At 45.7% G+C, this 20,926-nt stretch overlaps 1 protein-coding gene across 4 annotated transcripts in view; it reads left to right on the forward strand.

Moving 5' to 3' along the window:
- TRIO (trio Rho guanine nucleotide exchange factor) overlaps positions 1-20,926 on the forward strand; it is a 223,969-nt gene that overhangs the window by 50,389 nt on the left and 152,654 nt on the right. For all 4 annotated transcript variants that reach the window (XM_032861881.1, XM_032861883.1, XM_032861882.1 and 1 more), the window contains exon 9: positions 8,979-9,101. In XM_032861881.1, the coding sequence (XP_032717772.1) occupies positions 8,979-9,101 (123 nt within the window). The remainder of the gene's footprint in view (positions 1-8,978; positions 9,102-20,926) is intronic.

A 20,926-nucleotide genomic window follows, 5' to 3' on the forward strand; every position in this document is an offset into this window, starting at 1 on the left:
CTGTGCATAGGAACTTCAGTGTCCCAGGGTAAGACCTGGACATAGGAAGATTTAGGGGGTGGGTGGATAACTCTGGACTCTCTTACATTCATTTCCAAACTAGGAATGGGAAAGATACAGATTAGCCACTATTGACAGAATGATGATTTGGTTGGAGTTTGATGGGAATATCCAACATCAAGACTATTTAAATTTTTTTTTTTTAAGATTTTATTTATTTATTTGACAGACAGAGATCACAAGTAGGCAGAGAGGCAGACAGAGAGAGGGGGAAGCAGGCTCCCTGCTGAGCAGAGAGCCAGATGCGGGGCTCTATCCCAGGACCCTGGGATCATGACCTGAGCCGAAGGCAGAGGCTTTAACCCACTGAGCCACCCAGGCGCCCCTATATGAATAATAACCTACCTACTACCCTCCTCCTTCCTTTCCTTCCTTAGCTTTTTTGTTTTCCTTAAGAAATTTCATGTACTTATGTAATTAAAACTAGGGTAATAACCAAGAGAACTGGTGATTTAAATATTTTTAGAAGATAGATGGGGAGGTAGATGATGTAAAAGTTTAAAGTTCCGCCAACTCCTCTTTTTTTTATTAAGTTTTTAATTTTAATACCAGTATAGTTAGCACACAGTGTTATATTAGTTTCAGGTGTACAGTACATTGACTCAGCAGTTCTGTACATCACTCAGAGCTCCTCATGATAAGTGTGCTCTTTAATCCCCGTCACCTTTCCACCATCGCCCCCCCCCCACCTCCTCTTTGGTAACCATCTGTTTGTTCTCTGTAGTTCAGAAGCTCTTTCTTGCTTTGTCTCTCTTTTTCTTTTCCCTTTGCTCATTTGTTTCTTAGATGCCACATATGAGTACAACATATGGTATTTGTCTTTTTCTGACTAACTTATTTCACTTAGCATTATACTTTTTAGCTCCATCCATGTCATTGCAAATGGCAAGGTTTCATTCCTTTTTATGGCTGGATAATACTCCATTACACCTCTTTAGTAACCTGTCAGTGGACACTGGGCTGCTTCCGTAATTTGACTGTTGTAAATAACGCTGCTATAAATATCAGGGTCCTTATATCCCTTTGAATTAGCGTTCCTGTATTCTTTGGGTAAATACCCAAGTAGTAGTGTGATTACTGGTTGGTAGGGTAGTTCTATTTTTAATTTTTTGAGGAAATTCCATACTGTTTTCCAGAGTGGCTACACCAGCTTGCATTCCCAGCAACAGTGCAAGAGGGTTCTCCGTTCTTCTGCATCCTCGCCAACATCTGTTGTCTCTTACGCTTTCAGTTAGCCATTCTGACATGTTTGAGGTGGTTTCTCATTATAGTTTTGATTTGTATTTCCTTGGTGATGAGTGATGTTGAGCATCTTTTCGTGTGTCTATTAGCCATTTGTATGTCTGCTTTGGAGAAATGTCTCTTTGTATCTTCTGCCCATTTTTAATTGGCTTATTTGTTTTTTGGGTGTTGAATTGTCTAAGTTTTTTATGTGTTTTTTGGATACTAACGCTTTATCAGATAAGTCATTTGCAAATATCTTCTCCCATTCAGTAAGTTGCCTTTTAGTTTTGTTGATTGTTTCCTTCACTGTGCAGAAGTTTTTTCATTTTGATGAAGTCCCAATAGTTCATTTTTGTTTTTGTTTCCTTTGCCTCTGGAGGTATATCTAGAAAAATGTTGCTATGGCCAGTGTCAGTGAAATTATTGCCTATGCTCTCTTCTAGATTTTTATGGTTTCAGGTCTCACATTTAGATCTTGAATCCCCCCCAAGCCCTCTGTGAGCCTTCTTCATTGACTTCACGTACGTTCCCTTCTAGCCCAGAAAGTGTACATGGAGCAAGTGTTCCTGACATTTCATATGCTCTTGGATTAAACAAAAGTAGCTCTTCAGGTGCCGGGGTGGCTCAGTCAGTTAAGCATCTGACTCCTGATTTTAGCTCAGGTCCAGATCTCAGGGTCACGAGACGGAGCCCGGAGTCAGGCTCCTACTCAGCAGAGAGTCTGCTTGAGATTCTCTCTCCCCCTCTTCCTCTCACCGCTGTGTTCAGGCTCTCCCCTCCCTCTCAAAATAAGTAAATCTTTTTTTTTTTTTTTAAAGTAGCTCTTGCAACACAGGGCATTGTGGTTCTGTATTCCACATTTGCTGTAATATTTGCTATATATTTGTGTAACTTGCTGAGGTTTTTTTGTCTAAATAGCCCATTTTTCCAAGTGAGCATTAGGTTCAGTATACTTCAGAATGTTCTAGAAACTGTATTTTTTTTAAAGAATATCTTTCCATATTAAGAATAATTTTATAGATTTTTAGGACAAACTTAATTCTGATTTTGGAATATAATGAATGAAGAAACAGTTCTTGGCTCCAGTGGAGAGAAATAAAGAAATGGAGGACTATCATTATTGTCAGGCACCTGTGCATGCTGGGCCTGAAAAGTTCCCTCTTCTTCCCTCAGTCCCCAAAAGCCCACAAATGTGTATTGACTGTGTCTCTCATATCTCACTGTGGAAGTTGGGCCATGCAGATCATAGAATTTAGAGCCAGAGGCCCTCATGATCCTGTTAAGCTGAGCTCCTTATTTTCGAGTTAATAAAACTGAGAGTAGAAAAAGATCAGTGACTTGACTGAAGCTCCAGGAAGCCCAGTGGTTTTCTAACTGCTTCACAGCTCTTGACCTGAGGAGGATTGCTCACTTCTGAGCTAATCAAAGAGCAAAATTAAACTGACATGTTACTTAGGAAAGAATATTGAAGTGGAGTTTATCAGACTGGGGAAGGGTTTTCTAGAAGCTACAGTTGCTCATCACTGTGACGGTTCAGTTAGTCCCCTTGGGAGTGGGTAAGTGGGGGTGGAGAAGGCAGGGGAGAGAACCCCTCTGCACTGACTCATGGCTTCTAGCGGTCTCGAGCCCCTCTCCCCACACCTGCCCCAGGCTGTGTCCTTCTCCTGTTCTCCGTGCAGGTGCTCAGTGAGCCTGGCCTCCACCAGAAAGGGAAGGACATGAACAAGGGTGCTGGTTTCGGGTGAAATATGCTCTGAGATTTCGGGGAAAGGTACCAGGCAGCCTGAGAGAGGGTGTGTATGTGGAATTCAATAATATAAACTCCGAGTATCCTTCTTTTGTGATGTTAACTTTGTGGGCAAATTTCATTAGTGGCTTAATATTGGATATCCTCACGGTAGTGCTGGACACAGGCTTTCATAACAACAGTCTGAAAGCGAAGGCCTCCTTTTTGGTCTCCTGCTTAAGGTTAGCAAATTTGCAGTGATGTTGCTTAATCACTCATTCATTGTTATAATTGTTAAAATAACATTGATTTGATAATCCAGAAAGCTCTGATCTAAATGATTGTTTAGGACCACTTATTTAAAAAAATGGCACTAGGAAAAAAAAATTAAAAAATAGGGAGCTCTGGAAACATGGTATGTCTGTTTCGAGATTGGCATCCCTGGTGATTTAAATGAAAACCAACAGGGGTCGAAGAAGGAAGTAACTAAATGAAACTGGGTTAATATCGGTTTTATTGGAAATGGGCAGGGAGGAAATTAATATTTTGCCACTGGAAAAATCTGATTTCATATTAAAAAAAACACATTTAGGTATTTTACAATTACCCTGGTTTTTCACTTGATTCATGTGTTTGTGTTTTGTGAACTGAATAAATGTGACTTAGAAGGAGTTCTCATTATGACAGGAAAGACTTATTCACTAATTATGTCTCTTTAAAATGATGGCTGGATTTCGCAGATATTTGGATACTTTCCCTGAATACTCTTTGGATCCTGAATTCCCAGTAAAACCACATGGCTTCATGTGTTCTTGGTGGTTTTATGTATGAGGTCTTATCTATAGATGTTTTTATAAACAGCTATCCTAGAGCTAGAACTCTAATTTTAGAAATACTTTTACAGCGTTCATACAGTATCTACAAGCCATGATGTAATATAATGACGTGTTAGAGCCTGAGTTTGGGGCTGGGAAGACCTTCATGTGAATCTCTTTTCTCAGTCTTCTTTCTTGGGTGAGTCACTTCACGTCTCTGAGCCCCCATTTCTTGTTGCATAGGGACAGTAATCAAAATCCACGCTCTCGTTTGTGGCCCTTGGGGACAGATGTGTTTGGGGGTTAAGAGTTTTTCAGACTTGAGTAACAGAGTGCATACAGCGTGTGATACAGGACACCCTGGGGGTCTGGGCCATCCCCCATAATCTGAAGGAAAGCGTGGAGATTTCTGTAGCCAAATGTACAAGGACTCTGAACTACACTAAGGAAGCCGGATCTTCGTGCCAAATGAATTTTTGAGACCAGGTTTTGAAAAAATATTCAGAATTTCAGAGCCGTTTCAGCTTTTTTGGGGCTAAGGGACTCTGGACCTGCGTGTGCGGCCTTCCCAGACAGCGTGGAATCCTCTCTCCGTGGATAACGCCGGCGGCGGTGCGGGGATGTGCGGTGAGGTCAGGAGGCTCCCCCGGTCGGGGTTGGACATAAACACCCTGATTTAAAAGGGAGAGGGTCTCTGCATTGGTCTTCATGCTGTCTACGGTTGAGACACAGGTTTGTGAGAATTAGTTTCCTCTGACAGGGGTGTAGTGTTTAGTCACAAATGCTTAAGGAAGCAGTCGCCGGGAATAGCAATCCAGGAGGCTGTGAACGTGGGGTGGGGGTTCGTCCCAGAAGAGCGCACGGGCCGTGCAGGGCGGCCGGAAGTCCGCCGCGTGGCGGGGAGGGGCGCCAGCAGCTGGTGCCCACGGCTGTACCTGAGACTTGGTGGCGTTTGCTGTCCACTGTAACAGTCACTTCGGCAGGGGTCATTGCCCAGGAACCCCCAGCTGTTTGCAGACAAGAACAGCTCTTTCCTTCCAGACCCTGTTGTCCCATTTCTGTGGCACTTGAGCCGACTCAAGAGCTGTAGACCAGAAGTTAAGAGCATGGACCCTCTGACCAGACTTTCTGGGTCTTAGCCCCCGGACTGACTCTTCCATACTGTAGTAGAGGATCCTTGGTCCTGTGTCTCCGTCTGTGAAATGGGGACGTGCTGTGCCTCCCTGCCCCAGAACGCTGTGAGGATTGATGGCTTAGTGCGCACACAGCCCAGGCCGGTGCTTGCCACAGCAGCAGGTTCTCAGACAACAATATAATTATTAGGGAGGAAATGAGCACAATCATACTTGCCATCATCGTGATCTATCTTGTAATTACAAACAGGGAGTTAAATTAAACAATATGTAATTTGTCCTGCCCATTTGACATTTTGACTTAGATGCTGAGACGGAATTCGTGTTGTGTTGGTGTCTCACTTTGAAGTGACCTTGACCTTGGTGGTGTCACTGTGTCCATTAGAGGGCACTGATGTACAGCGAAATGAGCATGTAGCACAGCATCTGCCCAGAGAGGGAGGTGGCATTGGCCTCCCAGCTTTGCTCTTCTGCCCAGGGACCAGGTAGCCTGTGGGAAGGGATCACTTTTGTCCTTTTCCTCCAATCTAGCAGCAGCACCACAAATCCTGTGCCAGTGTGTTTCTGAGGCTGGGGTCACAAGACGACAGCTGCTGGCTACAGCTGAGGTCAGGGAGGTGGCTGACTGGAAGAGGTTGATGAAGCCCCTGATTTGGAAGTATTTTTATGTTTTAAATGGAAGAGATTCCGTAGGCCTGTCTTTGAGATGCTGTTTGGATAGCTCTATTGGTTTAGGATTCCTTGGCAATCTGAGGAGTGTTCTCAGACTTGTAAAAGAAGCAAAACCTCGTGGGGTATTTGGTTATGAACGTGAGCTGGATTTCATAATTGTCTGCCACTATTTTTTTTTTTTTAAGTGCTTGGCGTTCGTACACTTTTGAATTACTTTCATGTTTGTTGGAAATAAAATTTTACCTGGTATTTACAATTCTGTCTAAAGGAAGCTCTAATGAAAGAAAAATTGTAACTCTGAGCGGTTGGTTCATAGTAGCTTTAATTTCCAACTTTCACTCCCTGAAAGACTTCTTGGGCTTCAAGACCAAACTTTTATTATTTTAAATATACTGTATTTTGTTTCCTCAGCCATTTCTACCAAATAATGTTTACGTTTTACTTTTTGAAATTGTGCCCTTATTTCAAGTCTTTATTGAGTTGCTGGTGATTATCAGATTTGCTGCTTGCAAGTGGCATAACTTTTCTTTAACAGTAAAGTTGAAGAATATACAAAATATTCTATAGTTAAAAAGAAAGATCTTGGGGCGCGTGGGTGGCTCAGTGGGTTAAAGCCTCTGCCCTTCAGCTCAGGTCATGATCCTAGTGTCCTGGGATCGAGCCCCACATCAGGCTCTCTGCTCAGCAGGGAGCCTGCTTCCCCCTCTCTCTCTGCCTGCCTCTCAGCCTACTTGTGATCTCTGTCTGTCAAATAAATAAATAAAATCTTTAAAAAAAAAAAAAGAAAGAAAGAAAGATCTCTTAGCCCTTTCTGACAGCCAGGGAGATGTAGCCTAGGTGTACTTTCGTATCTTTAAGTTCTTTTCAAGCAAAAAATATTTGATCCTTGTCTCCTATGTGGTATTGGCCCCATGCCCAGAGGCACATTCCATTTAACTGTATCCATCCTTGAGGTTGAGACATCTTGAACTTGTCAATGAACATTTCGTAGGAGTGAAACAGGGTCTGTGTTTTATATTAAGAATTAAGAGACTCATGTAAACAATTCAGCAGCTTTATGTCTGCCTTAAAGTCAGGCGTGAATGTAGCACTGTTTACTAATGGTAGTACTGGAGCGCCCGCGCTCTCTCTCTCTCTCTCTCTTACCTCAAGAAAGGAAAATAATGTACACTAATTAAAAAGCAATCGATGGGGCGCCTGGCTGGCTCAGTCTGAGAAGTGTGTGACTCTTGATCTTGGGATCATGTGTTTGAGCCCTGTGTTAGGTGTAGAGATTACTTTAAAAAAAAAGTTAAATTGAAAAACTACAGATAATTATAGCTTGTGCCACCACCGGGCTGTAAATTAGATGGCAGTCTGCCATGCGCTGTAGTTCGGGTGGAGAGGCTGCCCATAGTGCATATCCACCACGCTGGTGTTCATGTGCCTGACATGGACCTCACAACGCCCCCCCCGCCCCCCCGCCACCATCCCTGAGCCCCATGGAAGCCACAGTCCAGGAAGGATAAAGAACTTGACCAAGAACACATAGCCCGACCCAGGATATACAGCAGAGGCTAGAAACGGAGGGTGGAAATGAGTGAGCTCTCAGGAGGACTGGGAGCCAGGTGACAGGTTGCAGGTAGATACACGAAGAAGCACTCTGGTAGTGTGACCCCGAGTGGCTAGCAGATGGGAGGCATTGACAAAAGAGGTTCAGAAATGAGCCGTAGCAGTAAGGTAGGTGTGTGGCTTTAGCCAAGCCTCTGCCGCAAGGCTTGGCCTCTGGGTTCTCCATGCCTGCCCTTTCCCCCCATGCACCAACACCTTTGCTAATTCTGCAGGGTCTTTAAGAGGACCACCAGCGATTTATTCGGGTTTGTAAGCTATTTTATTTATGTGTACTACTAACTTTACTAAACCCTATTCAGAAAGGGTCCTTGGCCAGACCCTTGGCTTCGGAAGGTCGCTGGTTTGGAGTCATCGATGTATAACAAGGCCAGGTGTCCCTGGACGACGACTGGCCCTTACCAGCCGCCTTTTTTTTTTTTTTTTAAACAGTTCTGTCAGTACCACTGATCTCTCTCTACTGCAGGCAACAAAGGGCAAGGGATCCTTTTCATAGCACTGAATGTTAAGAGCTCTTATATTTTGCCATTAGTGGGGTGCCGTGACTGGTCTGCTTCCGTTGTCCCCGCAACCACTGTCCTGGCTGTGCCTGCCCCAGCTGCCGCCTCTATCTGAGATAGTTTTGATCCGTACAGTGTTACCATAGAAATGAAACGCAAAGTATGACAGGTGGCATTCAGCCGTTCGGTAACAAATGTGTTCGAATATTTGAATTCCTCATACTAAAGTTTTAGTTTTTAGGGAAAGATGTCACTGACTTATTGTTTGCTAGTTCTCTTTTCCCCATCAGAAAGGGGCCAAGAGTACATTTGATGGTAATGTAAATATTTTGTTCATGTCAGTGTTCTGTGGTTTCCCAAGTACGAGAGCCAGTGAAATCCTCGGCCTCGGCTCTGAACCTAGAAGCATCGGGCCGCACTGCTTCACTTTTACTCCCATTCTGTATGTGGTGGACGTCAACTTGCAAGAACTTTTATGTAATTAAATTCATGGAATGTTTAGCTTTGACAACAGCTAAGTAGTTTACAGAATAAATTATCCTCAAAGACCAGGACAGAGGCATTGAAGTGTCTTGTTTTCTTAGGTTGTATTTGTATGTTTTCAGTGGTCTAAAGAAGGGACAGAAAAACATTAACTCTGTGGTTAAACTTGAATTGCCTGAGTTGGGAAGCTTTGAGCCTTATAAAAATGTCAAGTTAAATTGGTTGTCTATGGCTTGATAACCACTATCTTATCCAAAACCCACTCAGTTTTGGATGCTCCATTGCGCATAAAATGATATGAGACTTAATCATTATTGCACATAATGTTTATACAGAGACGGACTTATGCTTTTACAGTAAGAGCTGCTGAAAACCACATTGGGAGAGCTGATCAGACATGGTAGATTTGTGTCCAGTTGCTTCCAGTTTTTTCCTTTGCTTCTTGTTTGTTATAGTTTTGACGACAGAATGTATCAGGGCGGGGGGTGGGGGGTGGGTAGGCCTAGCCATCAAACGAGACAGAACATTTTTTTTTTTAAACAGATTTATTTTTTTACTTATTTGACAGACAGAGATCACAAGTAGGCGGCGAGGGATAGGGGAGCAGGCTCCCTACTGAGCAGAGAGCCCGATGCAGGGCTCGATCCCAGGACCCTGAGACCATGACCTGGCCAAAGGCAGAGGCTTAACCCACTGAGCCACCCAGGTGCCCCAGAACATTGTTTTTTATGGCATGTATACCTGTATTTTATTGTAGGTACTCGACTGGATTGAGAACCACGGAGAAGCATTTCTGAGCAAACATACGGGTGTGGGGAAATCTCTTCATCGGGCCAGAGCTCTACAGAAACGTCATGAAGATTTTGAAGAAGTAGCACAGGTAAAAAACCATAGCTTCACTATTTTCTGCCATAAATACCTATGTTGTTGGTTTTGAGTTCGTTTTAGCATTTGAGATGAGTGACCCTTGGCTAGATATGTTTAAAGGTGGTTCAGAGGAGGTAATGCTCAGATTTGAGAGTGAGGTTGTTCTTACCTGCTCAAAAAGATGATTTTGTCTGTTGCTTGGGCCATAAAATAAGGTGTTCTTGACTCAGAAAAATGCCCTGAATGTTTTCCCATACTTACTGTACCAATGCCTATTGACTCATTTGTGAGATTTCACCTGATAGTCAAACAGTAATGGCTCTTCTTGCATTTTTGGAATGAGAGACCAGCATTTCTTGTCCTTCTCCAGTTTTTTTTACATGTGTGTACTTAGAGGATGTAGAGTGTGTAGTGTGTTTAGGGCACGCGATTTGTGAGTTGGAGCATTGGCTGTGATGCTCACTAACTGTGTCATTGGCAAAAATCTCTTCACATTTCTCAGATTAACTTTCTTATCTGGAAAGTAGGCACCGCAAAGGCTTCTGGGAGGAAGTCAGGTGTGCATGGGGTGGCGGGGAAGTCACCCGGGCCAGGGCCTTCCTACAACTTATTATTTGGTAAACGTGCTTCGAAAGAAAGTGGAGTGAAGAAGGGAGAGATGACAGCGTGGGTGTTGTGTGTGTCCGTTCCGTATGATATGGATGTTATAAGGAGGTGTAGGGGAAAAGTTACTTTAAAAAGAAGTTGTCTAGTAGGATGCAGCCAAACTGAAATACATTATTGTAAAACCAAGGAACCTCAAAGACAACGTCTTAAAAACAAAAAGAAATGACAAAACAACTTCTCTGAGAAGGGCTATTAGAAAGATAGTCAACTTCTTGGGACACCGTTGGTTGAGTGAATGACTCATGGTTTCAGCTCAGGTCGTGATCCTTGGGGGTCATGAGGTTGACCCCGCGTTGGGATCTGTGCTAGGTGGGGAGTCTGGGAGTCTCCCTCTCATTCTGTCCTTCCACTGACTCACTCTCTCTCTAGAAAAACAAAATCTTAAAAATAAAGGAGGAAAGAAGGAAGAAAGGAAATAAGGAAGGCCACTTCTCACCAGGAACCACAGGTTCTGGAAGTTGATAGAATAGTCTTAAGGGAAATTAACTCTGAACCTGGAATTCCAGATCCAGTGGAATGATCGTTCAATGATGACAAAATGCAGACCAAGACCGAATGAGTTTACTCCTCAGATGCTTACCAGAAGAACTAAAGCATATAGTTTATTTTTTTATTTTTTATTTTTTAAAAGATTTTATTTATTTATTCGACTGAGAGACAGTGAGAGAGGGAACACAAGCAGGGGGCAATGAGAGAGGGAGAAGCAGGCTTCCCACTGAGCAGGGAGCCTGATGCAGGCCTCCATCCCAGGACCCCGGGATCATGACCTGAGCTAAAGGCAGACACTTAATGACTGAGCCACCCAGGCGCCCTAGTTTTTTTTGTTTGTTTGTTTGTTTTTTTAAAGATTTGTTTATTTCAGAGAGAGAAAAGGAGAGTGCATGTCCATGAGAGTGGTGGGGAGGGGCAGAGGGAGAGGGAAAAGATTCTTGAACAGGCTCCACACTCCACTATCATGCCCGACATGGGCCTCGATCTCTTGACCCTGAGATCGTGACCTGAGCCGAAACCAAGAGTAGGGTGCTCAAATGTCAGCGCCACCCACGTGGCCAAGGCATGTGGTTGAGTAAGAATAATGGAAGCACCCGCTACAATGTGAACACTACAAGAATAGGGCCTTTGTTTTGTTCGTCTCTCTCTCACTGACCCCTGGAACAGTGCCTGGTGTGTTTAAGTGATCAGCAGGTATTTATCAAATGAATTAGTTAATAAAAAGGAAAGTATCAGAAGGAAGTACTGGGATCAAGATTGAGCATAGAAATTGACAAGCATATTTATAAATCTAAGGACTGACCATTTAAAGGTAGGCTTGGAGTAGTTAAAAACAGGACAGCACCGACGTGGGTTTGGGGGCTGGCAGGAGCCACTGCTTTCCTGACACCTGTAAACCTGGGGGCATGTTAGCACTTCAGAGTGACCATGTACAGTCTAGGGATAGGAAGTGTCGCTTCCTAGGAATCCTAGCAGGAAAAGAAACACAGAAAACTGAGTAAATAAAAATTCATGGAAATGGGTCTAGTTGAAGCAAAAGAAACAAAACAAAAATCATGATAGAAATCACAGAATAAGATGTAGTAATTTGTTCATAAGTATCAGTAATTACAATAAATACAAAGTAGATTTTACTTGTAAGGAGACAAAAGATTCTCTGATTATCTCTTAAAAATCATGCTATTGTTTTCGGAGGACACACCTAAAACATAAATACCCAGGAAGTTTCAAAGTATATAACCTATGAGAGAAAGATCCACCAGACAAATAATAACCAAAATAAAACTGACTTACTAATATTAATACTAAGCAAGTAGGTTGGAGAGTATAAAAACATTATTAGAAATAAAGAGGTTCTTCCCTTATAAAAGGAAGAATGTCAACAGATCCAACAACGTGGTTTCATCCGTAAGAGAGAGGAGTAAACCGTACTGTGTGTCCGTAGTTTTGCATGACAGTGTCCAGATGCACACTACTTTGGGGAACTGAATCGGGGCAACTTTTGGGATAACAAAACAGTCTCCATTTAAGTCTTGTTCAGTGAAAACGCCTTCTCTGCATGTCTTCACATAGAGAGTAAAAATGGCAATCTCGGCCTTTCTACTTCTCCATCTCAAGAAAGGAGCAGGAAAGGATGGTGTGTTTAGCAGCCTTGCCTCAGGCAGGATGCATCCTTGGAGCATTTTTCTTGTCTGTTTTATGTGTGGTGTCCCTACTTCGTGCCTGTTGGGAAATATTTTGTCTTCCTGTTGTAGAAGAAATATGGAACATGTGCTCTTATCTCCCCTTCATTTTTTCCATGCGATAAGCTACTGCTGTGACCGGTGTAGTTTGGGATGGACGTGAAATATGTCCTATGAGCAAAGACTTGAGTCACTGAGGAAAGTAATAGGCAGAACTGCGAACAGATGGGCTCTGGAGATGGAACCTGTCCCCTCAAGTAGCACGGTCCCCCACGGCAGTAGGCTGGGCTGCCCTTGCCTCTTCCCACGCCCTCCCACGCTCCCACTAATGGGAGGATGATGGCCTACCGATCGTCCTTGTGTGTCCAGCACTCTGCGGACCCTTCTCCCTTCACTTCCTGTGATTCCCTCCATTCCAAATTAAGGAGGTCTCTGCTGTGCCTAACGCCCTTTCTTTTCATGGTAAACTCATTTCCTCTGGTCTAAGCCATCATCATCTAGGTTTAAGGTCTGAGGTCTAAGACATCAAAGCTGTCAACACCAGTTCCCAGGGGGCAGCAGGAGTGAGAAGACTTTCTCTGTAGGAAACTTTTCTGTCCACAGATTTCTAGGGCAAGCTGAGGGTCAGAGTAGCACCCCTCGTTCAGAGAGAGGCAGATGCTTGTTTGCGCCCACCTCTACCTACTCAGCTGAGTCCCAGTCCTTTCTTATCTCTGCTCATTGTCCCTGGGATCATAAAGGGTGCCTAACCCTCTTCCCTTTACACTGAAATTGCTTACACCCCAAATCTGAGCTGTGCATCAAAAGCAGCCTTGAATGCAAACATTTTGTTCACTTTGTAAACATCTGCACCCACTTTCCCTCCCTCTGGTTTTCAGATACTGGCCATGTGCCGCAGGTTTGGTCCCGACAAACCGTGGCCTTGCTCTTGTGTTTGTAGCTTCCTTCACTGAAGTTTTCTGGCTCTTCCCAAGGGACATAGACTCGGTGTTGGGGCAGCATGGGCGAACGAGGCCTTCTGCCACGGGACCTTCACCACCCGTTCTCCCTGCCCGCCCCCTTCCTTGACTGCCGTCCGGCAAAGCAAATCATAGGAGAGGTGCTTATGGCAGAGATCGAGGTTTACATTTTAGATTTATGGCAGTTTTTGGACAGGATGGCCTTTGGAGGCCCCTTAAATATGTAAGCAGAGGTATTGTCAGTCCTTAGTAAGGAGCTGTATTTCATTCTCTGAAACAAACTCACAAAAGTAAAGTGAATTTTGGGGTTTTAGGGCAAAGAAAATTTCTTTTTGCCATTTTTTTGTTTTTAGGTTTGTGTCTTGATGGGTATTTTGGGAAATCCACTCTAAATTGTCTTCAGTGATCTAGAGTTAGCCATTTATGCAGACAGCTTCTTCAGAACGGTGAGTTGTGGCATGTGATGAAGTAACAGATACAAGAAGGAAGTGGTGAAAGTCTTAGGGTTGAATTCATTTAAAAGGCACTAAATATAGATGTATTATGTGGAGCAGTTCTGGTGCTCCGGGGAGGAGGAACTGCGGAGGAGTCCGGGCAGGTTGGTGGCAGCGAGCTGCACAGCCCTGCGTCCCGTGTGCGGGCGGGACTTCTCACAGGAGCCGCCGGCCTGGGCCTTTCTTCGTTTCCCATGCCACTGTCGCCACGTCAGAAAGCACTGGGCTACATTTTATGTGCAGTTTTGCAGAGCCAAGAGCCTTCTCTCTACTAATCTGACGATCCGTCCCTTCTTTACTTTGTACAGTAATGTGAGTAGCCATTTCCTATCGCATGAATCTGGGCTGACGATTGGATGGGGTGTGGCCTGGGCAACCATGTCACGTGTCCACGCAGGAGCTTTAAAGATGAAATCCGTACTCTCCCCATGGAAGCTTTCTGCATGTGACTGTTGGGAAGGGAGATGCTCTCTGGCAGGCATTTTCTCTTTTACCTTCTATGTAGATATTCAAATTGACATTCCTCTTTAGATAGAAAAAGCTAGGATTCCAGGAGCTGGTAAAGCCCACAGAACTCTGGTTCAAGGAAGAAGTCAGTTTCCAGAGCACTGATTTCTCGAATACAATCAGTAAATCTCTGCCATTGCATCTTCCCACAGGCGGGCATCCTGTGAGCGCTTACGCTACCTTCCCTCCCGACTGCCTGTCCCCTGAGAGTCCCATCACCTTCCAAACGTATTGTGACAGCCTTCTCCATGAAGCCGTCTCTGTCAACAGCTTTTTGTGGGTGCCGTGTAATTGTCTTGTCTTCCAGGATAAAGAAGTGTGGCATTTAGGAAAGCAGGAGACGTTCCATTTGGGCAAGATTTGCAGAAGATAGGCCTGTTCTCCAGTTCCCTGGTTGCTACCAAGCTCATTGTCCTCTTTTGTGGAGACTGCACAGCATGTCCTACATTTCTGATTTGCTGTAGTTACTAGGTCCTCGCTTCCATACCATAGGCTGCCCTGTCACAATAAGTTCACTTTTTGATGTAAGGTGTGGCATTTTGTTTTTTTTATAAATTAATAGTGGAGAATTTCAACCCGATGCTTACTATCAAAGATTTCCTTCAGGTTGGCCTGTGCTTACAAGATACCAGATTTCTCTTATCACAGACACTTCTAACATTTCCTAAGGCCTTCACTGCTTTTACGACCATGAGCAAGTTCCACCATCTTCCTGAACCTCAGTTTCCCTAGCTGTGAAAAGATACCTGATTCCTACTTTTGCCAGGTAGCTGTAATACTAGCTGTGCCAATTCCCTGCCTAGGAAACCCCCCCCGCCCCCGCCAAAATGATCTCTCAGGTAAAATGCTAACACATATGGAGAGCAGTCAGCAGTCACTCTTTTGCTCGACCTGAATACACGCCACACAGACCTCTTCACTTCTGCTCTTACTGTTGCGAGTCCTGTCACGCTATAGTGCATTTCGGTTGTGTATCACCTGTGTGTGTGGGGGGGGGGGCGGTGGCAGGCTTGTGTCCTGCACTTTCCCTTCGTGGATGAAAGAATGATTCCTGGCAATTTGTGGGCCTTTTAAATGATTCAGAACACTGGCTTTGTTTTTTTTGTTTTAAGATTTTATTTCTTTATTTGAGATAGCATGAGTGGGGGGAGGGGGGCAAAGGGAAAGGGGAAGCAGGCTCCCTATTGAGCCAGGAGCCGGATGCAGGGCTCCATCTCAGGACCCTGGGATCATGACCTGAGCCAAAGGCAGACGCTTAATGGACTAAGCCAGCCTGGTGCCCCAGGGCACTGAGGTTTTTAACACGGAATGTAGATGCACTGACCCACCATTCCTTTCTGTCGTGGTAGTACAAGATATCTTGAAAACTTTATTCATGCAGACTTTGGTCTGTTGTTTTTTTAAACAAAACAGATGGAATAGAAGTAATCATTCCTTGAAATACTTATGTTCTCCTCTCCTGTGTTCTCTAAGATCAGAAAACCCATCTTTTTCACTGGATTCTGTCTAAATGTAGCCTCCAGCAATCTTCTGTTGGTCCCAGACCAGGGCAGCTATAAGGATCCGTAGAGAAAGGAAGGTCTTGTCTGCACTGCAGCGTTGCCCAGTCTGGGCTCTTCCGCGATTTTGATATACTTCTCCAGAAAAGAGGAAACCCTTCCAGCCCCACCCAGACCGGGGCCTTCCCGTATCTCCTTTACTCCTCTTCACAGAGAATGTGGGCCCACGTCTCAGAGGAGAAGTGCCCTTGGGGACAGGATGGCAGGCCAAGGCAGGAGAAGGCTGGCTTCTTCTGGCTCTAAAACAGCCTCCTGATACCGCCTCCCCTTAAGTAGAGATTTAAATACTGGGTCTCCCCTTGTAGGAGGAGCCCAGGCCTGGGCATCTGTTGTTTGAACAATGCTGGCTCTCCTGACTGACCTGGACGAGTCACTTCCCCTTTGCACCTTGTTTCCTCACCATCCTTGGGATAAGGCTGTCGCAGGGCACAGGCCGGGGGCTCCAAAGTGTCCATTTATGACCAGTATGGAAATCTATTACCTTCTGAGGCAGAGGGATCCAGGGTGGGCTCTGTCCACAGGAAGGCTGTCGGCTTCAGAGACCCTGCATGCTGACCCTGGCTCCAGCAGCTCGTCCTGGGGGCCCAGGGAAAGCCGTGGAATCCGTTGTGTGGGCTCATTTTCTCCACGTGTGAAATGAGAAATGGGATGAAGTAAATATTGTGTAGTGTCTCTGAAAATTTAAAAAATGCACTTGTTCGTTTGAAATGAACTCACATATGTCTCAAATATCCTTCCCTGCTGACAAAGAGTTAGAAAAGCTTTCAGAAACAAAGTGTTCAGTGTTGGGAGGCAGTATCCCCTGCCGATCCCCTTATCAAACACAAGAGGTAAGCGACTTCATGGTCGTGGTGACAATAAGAAAATAGGATTTAGCTCTTAAAAAAAATGTGCGCGCGCTGAACAAAGCATGATACTCTGGTAGCTTCTTTCATGTCTCTGCCCAGAGGTGCAGAGCATGTTTCCTGGGTGAGGCTCCAAGGGGGGAAGCCTGGATCTCCATAAAGCTGTCGTCCCCAGAAAGGTCACCTGGAACAGCCTCCGATGGTCACAGACCCTTGTCAGCAGTGTACCGCAGAATCTCGGTGGCTGGAGCCCTCAGTGCTATTAACTGAGCTTCACAAGGAGAGCTTTCTCTGTGTACCAGGGGCCGGCCTCTCGGGGAAGGTCTGATATAATTGTGGAAAGTACCCAAGGATTATTCCAAAGATTAAAGTATTTTTGAAAAATCTGCTGTGTGTATGTGTGTGTATGTTGTGTATATGTGTGTATATGTATATGTTGTGCGTACATGCACGTACATGTAGCTGACCCCCGAACAACGTGGGGATTGGGGACACTGACACCCCCCCACTGCAGTTGAAAGTCCACGTATAACTTTTTTTAAAGATTTTATTTTTTTTGTTTTTTTTTTAAGATTTTATTTATTTATGTGATAGAGATTACAAAGAGGCAGAGAGGCAGTCCGAGAGAGGAGGAAGCAGGCTCCCTGCTGAGCAGAGAGCCCAATGTGGGGCTTGATCCCAGGACCCTGGGATCATGACCTGAGCCGAAGGCAGAGGCTTTAACCCACTGAGCCACCCAGGTGCCCCAAAGATTTTATTTCTAATTGATTTCTACACCCAACATGGGGCCCAAACCTGCAACCCCAAGATCAAGGGTTACACGCTCTACCAGTTTGCCAGCCGGTGCCTCAAAAGTCCAGGTATAATTTTTGACCCCCCAAAACATATTTAGTAGCCTGCTGTTGACCAGAAGCTTTAGTGATCACATAAGCAGCCAATTGTCGTATTTTATATGTTATGCGTGTTGTATGTTGTATTCTTATGATAAAGTGGGCCAGAGGAAAAAAGTTAGTAATATCATGAAGTATACTTGCAATACTGTATTCATAAGAAAAATCCACATGTATATGGACCATGCGGTTCAAATGTATTGTTCAAGGCCCAGCTGTATAAACACATATACTTTGAAACTACTTTTTTGGACCAGTTTCAGGTCTGTAGAAAAATTGTGGCAATGATGCAAAGCGTTCCCGTACCTGGCCCCAGCCTCCCTATGATTGCTCTTAGTCTGGGACGTTTGTCAGGGTAACTGACATGGATGGGTTTCCTGGAGCCTCTCCTTTGTGCAGATTTCCTGAGTTTCCCCCACTCCAGGACCCCATCCAGGATGCCACGTTGCATTTAGCTGTTGTGTCTCCTGAGGCTCCTCTCCACTCCGAGAGTTTCTGTCATTACTTTTTATTGTTGATAATAGCACCCGCATCCTTTTGCTCATCAGGACACCGTTCGGATTCTCATTCATAGATTAGCTCCCGCCTCGCTCGTCCGTTCCTGCCTGCAGCTCAGGGGCACCAGGTCAGTGACGTGACTGGTATTGACTCTCGGGCATCTGCTGTGAGACTCTTTCCTCCCGGGTACCCAGAATCTCCGAGCAGTTTGACATCTGTGTGTGGAGGGCTTCTCGTTGCCCCCGTCCTCCTTGGCAGGGTGCCAGACATGCCTGGGGGATGGGGAGGTCTGGAGTTGCGCAGGATGGAGAGCGGAGTTTATGAAACGTGCTGCTGTCATTACAAAGCTCTTCTGAAGTGGCCCTTTCACCATCTCTGCTCCGCTCAGGGTCGCTCTGACTTAGCTTCCGAGGAGGTCCTGTCAGAGTGCACGGACAGCCCCTCCGTGGCAGAGTTGAGTTCTGCAGTCAGATCGGAATCTGCGCTTTCAAAGGACTTTGGGTAGTTGTTTCCAGAGACCATGTGAGACGTACACGGATGCACTTTCCAGCTTTGGCCATAAGTGGTGTATTTTAAAGGATTGGGTCCTTTGACATCTCTTCACTCATTTCCAGAAAGAGTTCAAAGATCCTCAGTTAATAATGCAGAACACCAAAAAGAAAAGTCTCCTGAAAACGGGTTTTCAGATGGGCAGGGAGAGACGGCGATGAGCTTCGCCTCTTGGCAGTGCGTGGACAATGCTGCCTGAAACTCCGTGGGCTGAACATTGCGGGGGGCGGGGGCACAGGATCCACACTCAGCCTCTGGCCCAGCCCAGTGACTGCCCTGCAGGCCTCAGTGTCCTGATCTATAGAAGGAAGGGGCTGTGCTGAGGTGTAGACCCAAGGCCCGGTAAGTGCTTGTGGCTCTGGCGCAGGGAGAGGTGGGCGTGCAGCCTGTGCTGATGGTAAAAGCATAGACTGACTTTTCGTTGGTTTTTATGGACACTTCCAAATTCTCTGTAGACAGTGCACCCCCACTTCCAGCGTGCCCCGGGAGGGACGGCTTCTGCCCTGATGCTGACGCCTGGGGCTCCTGCTGCTCTGTTCAGTGCATCACGACCATCCTTCCTGAGACCATCTCCTACCTATCAAGCTGTATTTATACTTGTTTAAAAAAATTTTTTTTTAACTTGCAGGAAAGTTGGAAGTACAGCACAAAGAACTTAACCCTCCGTTAAGCCATTGACTTTAGCATGTATTTCCTAGCAGGAAGGGACATTTGGCTGTACCCCCCCAATGCCACTGTCAAAATCAGGAAGTGAGCCCTGCTGCAGGCTTATGTGCTGGTCCCCGGACCCCGTGATGTCCTTTATGGCCAAAGGACCCAGTGCAGAATCAGCTGTGGCCTTGAGCCATCTCACCTCAGCTGTCCCCGAGTTTGTAGCACGCGCCTGGTTGTTCTGAGCTTTGGTGACCTGACACTTCGGAAGATCTCAAGCCCATTATTTTGGGCCTGCTTCTCACTCTGCGTCTGTCTGACGTTCGGTCGTGAGTACGTTCTGCCTCTACATCCGTCTTCAGCCGGCGCATCAGGGCCGCCAAGTCCCTGTGTCTTCCCACCCGTTGGCACCCGACTTCAACTTGTCCTGCTACGTATGCTGTTCAGGCGGATTTCTCGGTTAAAGTGGGGTCAGCCACGTTCTCCATCATGAGATGAGTCTCCGCTGCCCTTTGTAATTAGTAAACACTTAGCGGGGAGCTACTCTGAAATTCTATAAATATCCTGTTCCTCAGCCAATTTTATTTATTTGTTTATGTCTGCATGGACTCGTGGTTTCCTCTTGTTTTTGGTGGATTATCCTCTGTTGCTATCACTGTTTACTCTCAAACCATCCCTGATTGGGCCAGGGGGAGCCGAAGCTGCCATCTGTGTCCTGACCCACCCACACTGTTCTTAAGCATTTCCTTACTCGTGGATACAGTAAGTCGCCACAGCCTCATCTTGTACTCCACCGCCCACCCCCGCCCCGAGTCAGCCGTGTCTCCAGGAGCCCTGGTTCCTTGTGGAGGAGAACGGTGACTCCCGGCTGGGAAGCCGGGTGCTAAGCACGCTGACAGCTCTTGGGTCATTGCTGCTACCGGGCCTTCTCAGGGGACAGAGGAGAGAGGAGCCCGTTCACACATCTGTGAAAACCATGTATTCACACTCATACCTCTAATTCTAGCCCAGTCACACAGGTCAACTCAGCTTTTCCCCTTGTCTGTATTTGTCAGGCCCTTCTCTGAGGTGAGGACTCTGCCTCTCATTATCCTTAACCTGTCGGCTGAGGAGATGAATGTCCCTGGATGTGATCAGTCTCCCCAGGGGGAGGCTGCCTGTGCAGGGGCGCCCTCGGCCTTCTCCAGGCTCAGGCTCTCTGCCAGGGACACCGCCCCACACTCTGGGCCACTGATGAGACGCCCACCCTGCTCAGCTGTGGGACTCTCATGTTGGAGAAGGATGAGGGATTCCACCTGTTTCTCGGGGGATCGGCAGCCTGCTCTGGGGGCCTTCCTGGAAGACCTTCCTCCCGTCTCGCACTGCGCTGAAGCCCTCCCGCCTGTCTGGGCTGCCCCCGGCCCTTGCCGGCCAGCCCCTCTCCAGCAGCTCCACGAACAAAGTCAGGCCTCTAACACACCTCTGTATCTATGGAACCCATTTGCAGCCTTTCATTTATCATGAATTAAAATGGAATAATTGTCAAAGTGTTTTTGATGCCTGTTTACACATAATTTTCAGTTCTTTAAAACTCTGACTGTTATGTATAAGCTATTATGGTTATTTCCTTTTTCTCAAAAACATATGTCCCCTTAAGTAGAAAAAAGATAAGCACAGATTACTGATAAGTAGAAACATGTTAAGAAGACGGCAACTTGTATTTGCAACCTAATCTTTCCACTTGCATTTGGGGAATTTTAAAATCGTACATCATACTGAAAAACAAAACTGGAACCCTGCATTCCGTCACAAGACTGGAAGGGAAAGTGAAGTGGGCATTCGTGCTCGGGGCTGTCTTGGGTGTGCGGCAACAAGAAGTGGAAGGCCCTCTGTGAGTCAGGGGGCAGCCAGAAGCTGCTGCAGACACCCCACCAGTGCTGGAGAAAGAAGGGCTTTGCCAGAAAGTTTGGTGTTTAACTTTCTAGAACAGTAATGGGAAAAGCTGCTGACAGAGGTATATTGAACTCCTAAAGTCCTCTCTTTCCATCATTTTTTTTTTCTGTTGGA

This window comes from Lontra canadensis, unplaced genomic scaffold (assembly GCF_010015895.1).
Source record: "Lontra canadensis isolate GAN:19392208 unplaced genomic scaffold, GSC_riverotter_1.0 scaffold22, whole genome shotgun sequence".
NCBI classification, from domain to species: Eukaryota; Metazoa; Chordata; class Mammalia; order Carnivora; family Mustelidae; genus Lontra; species Lontra canadensis.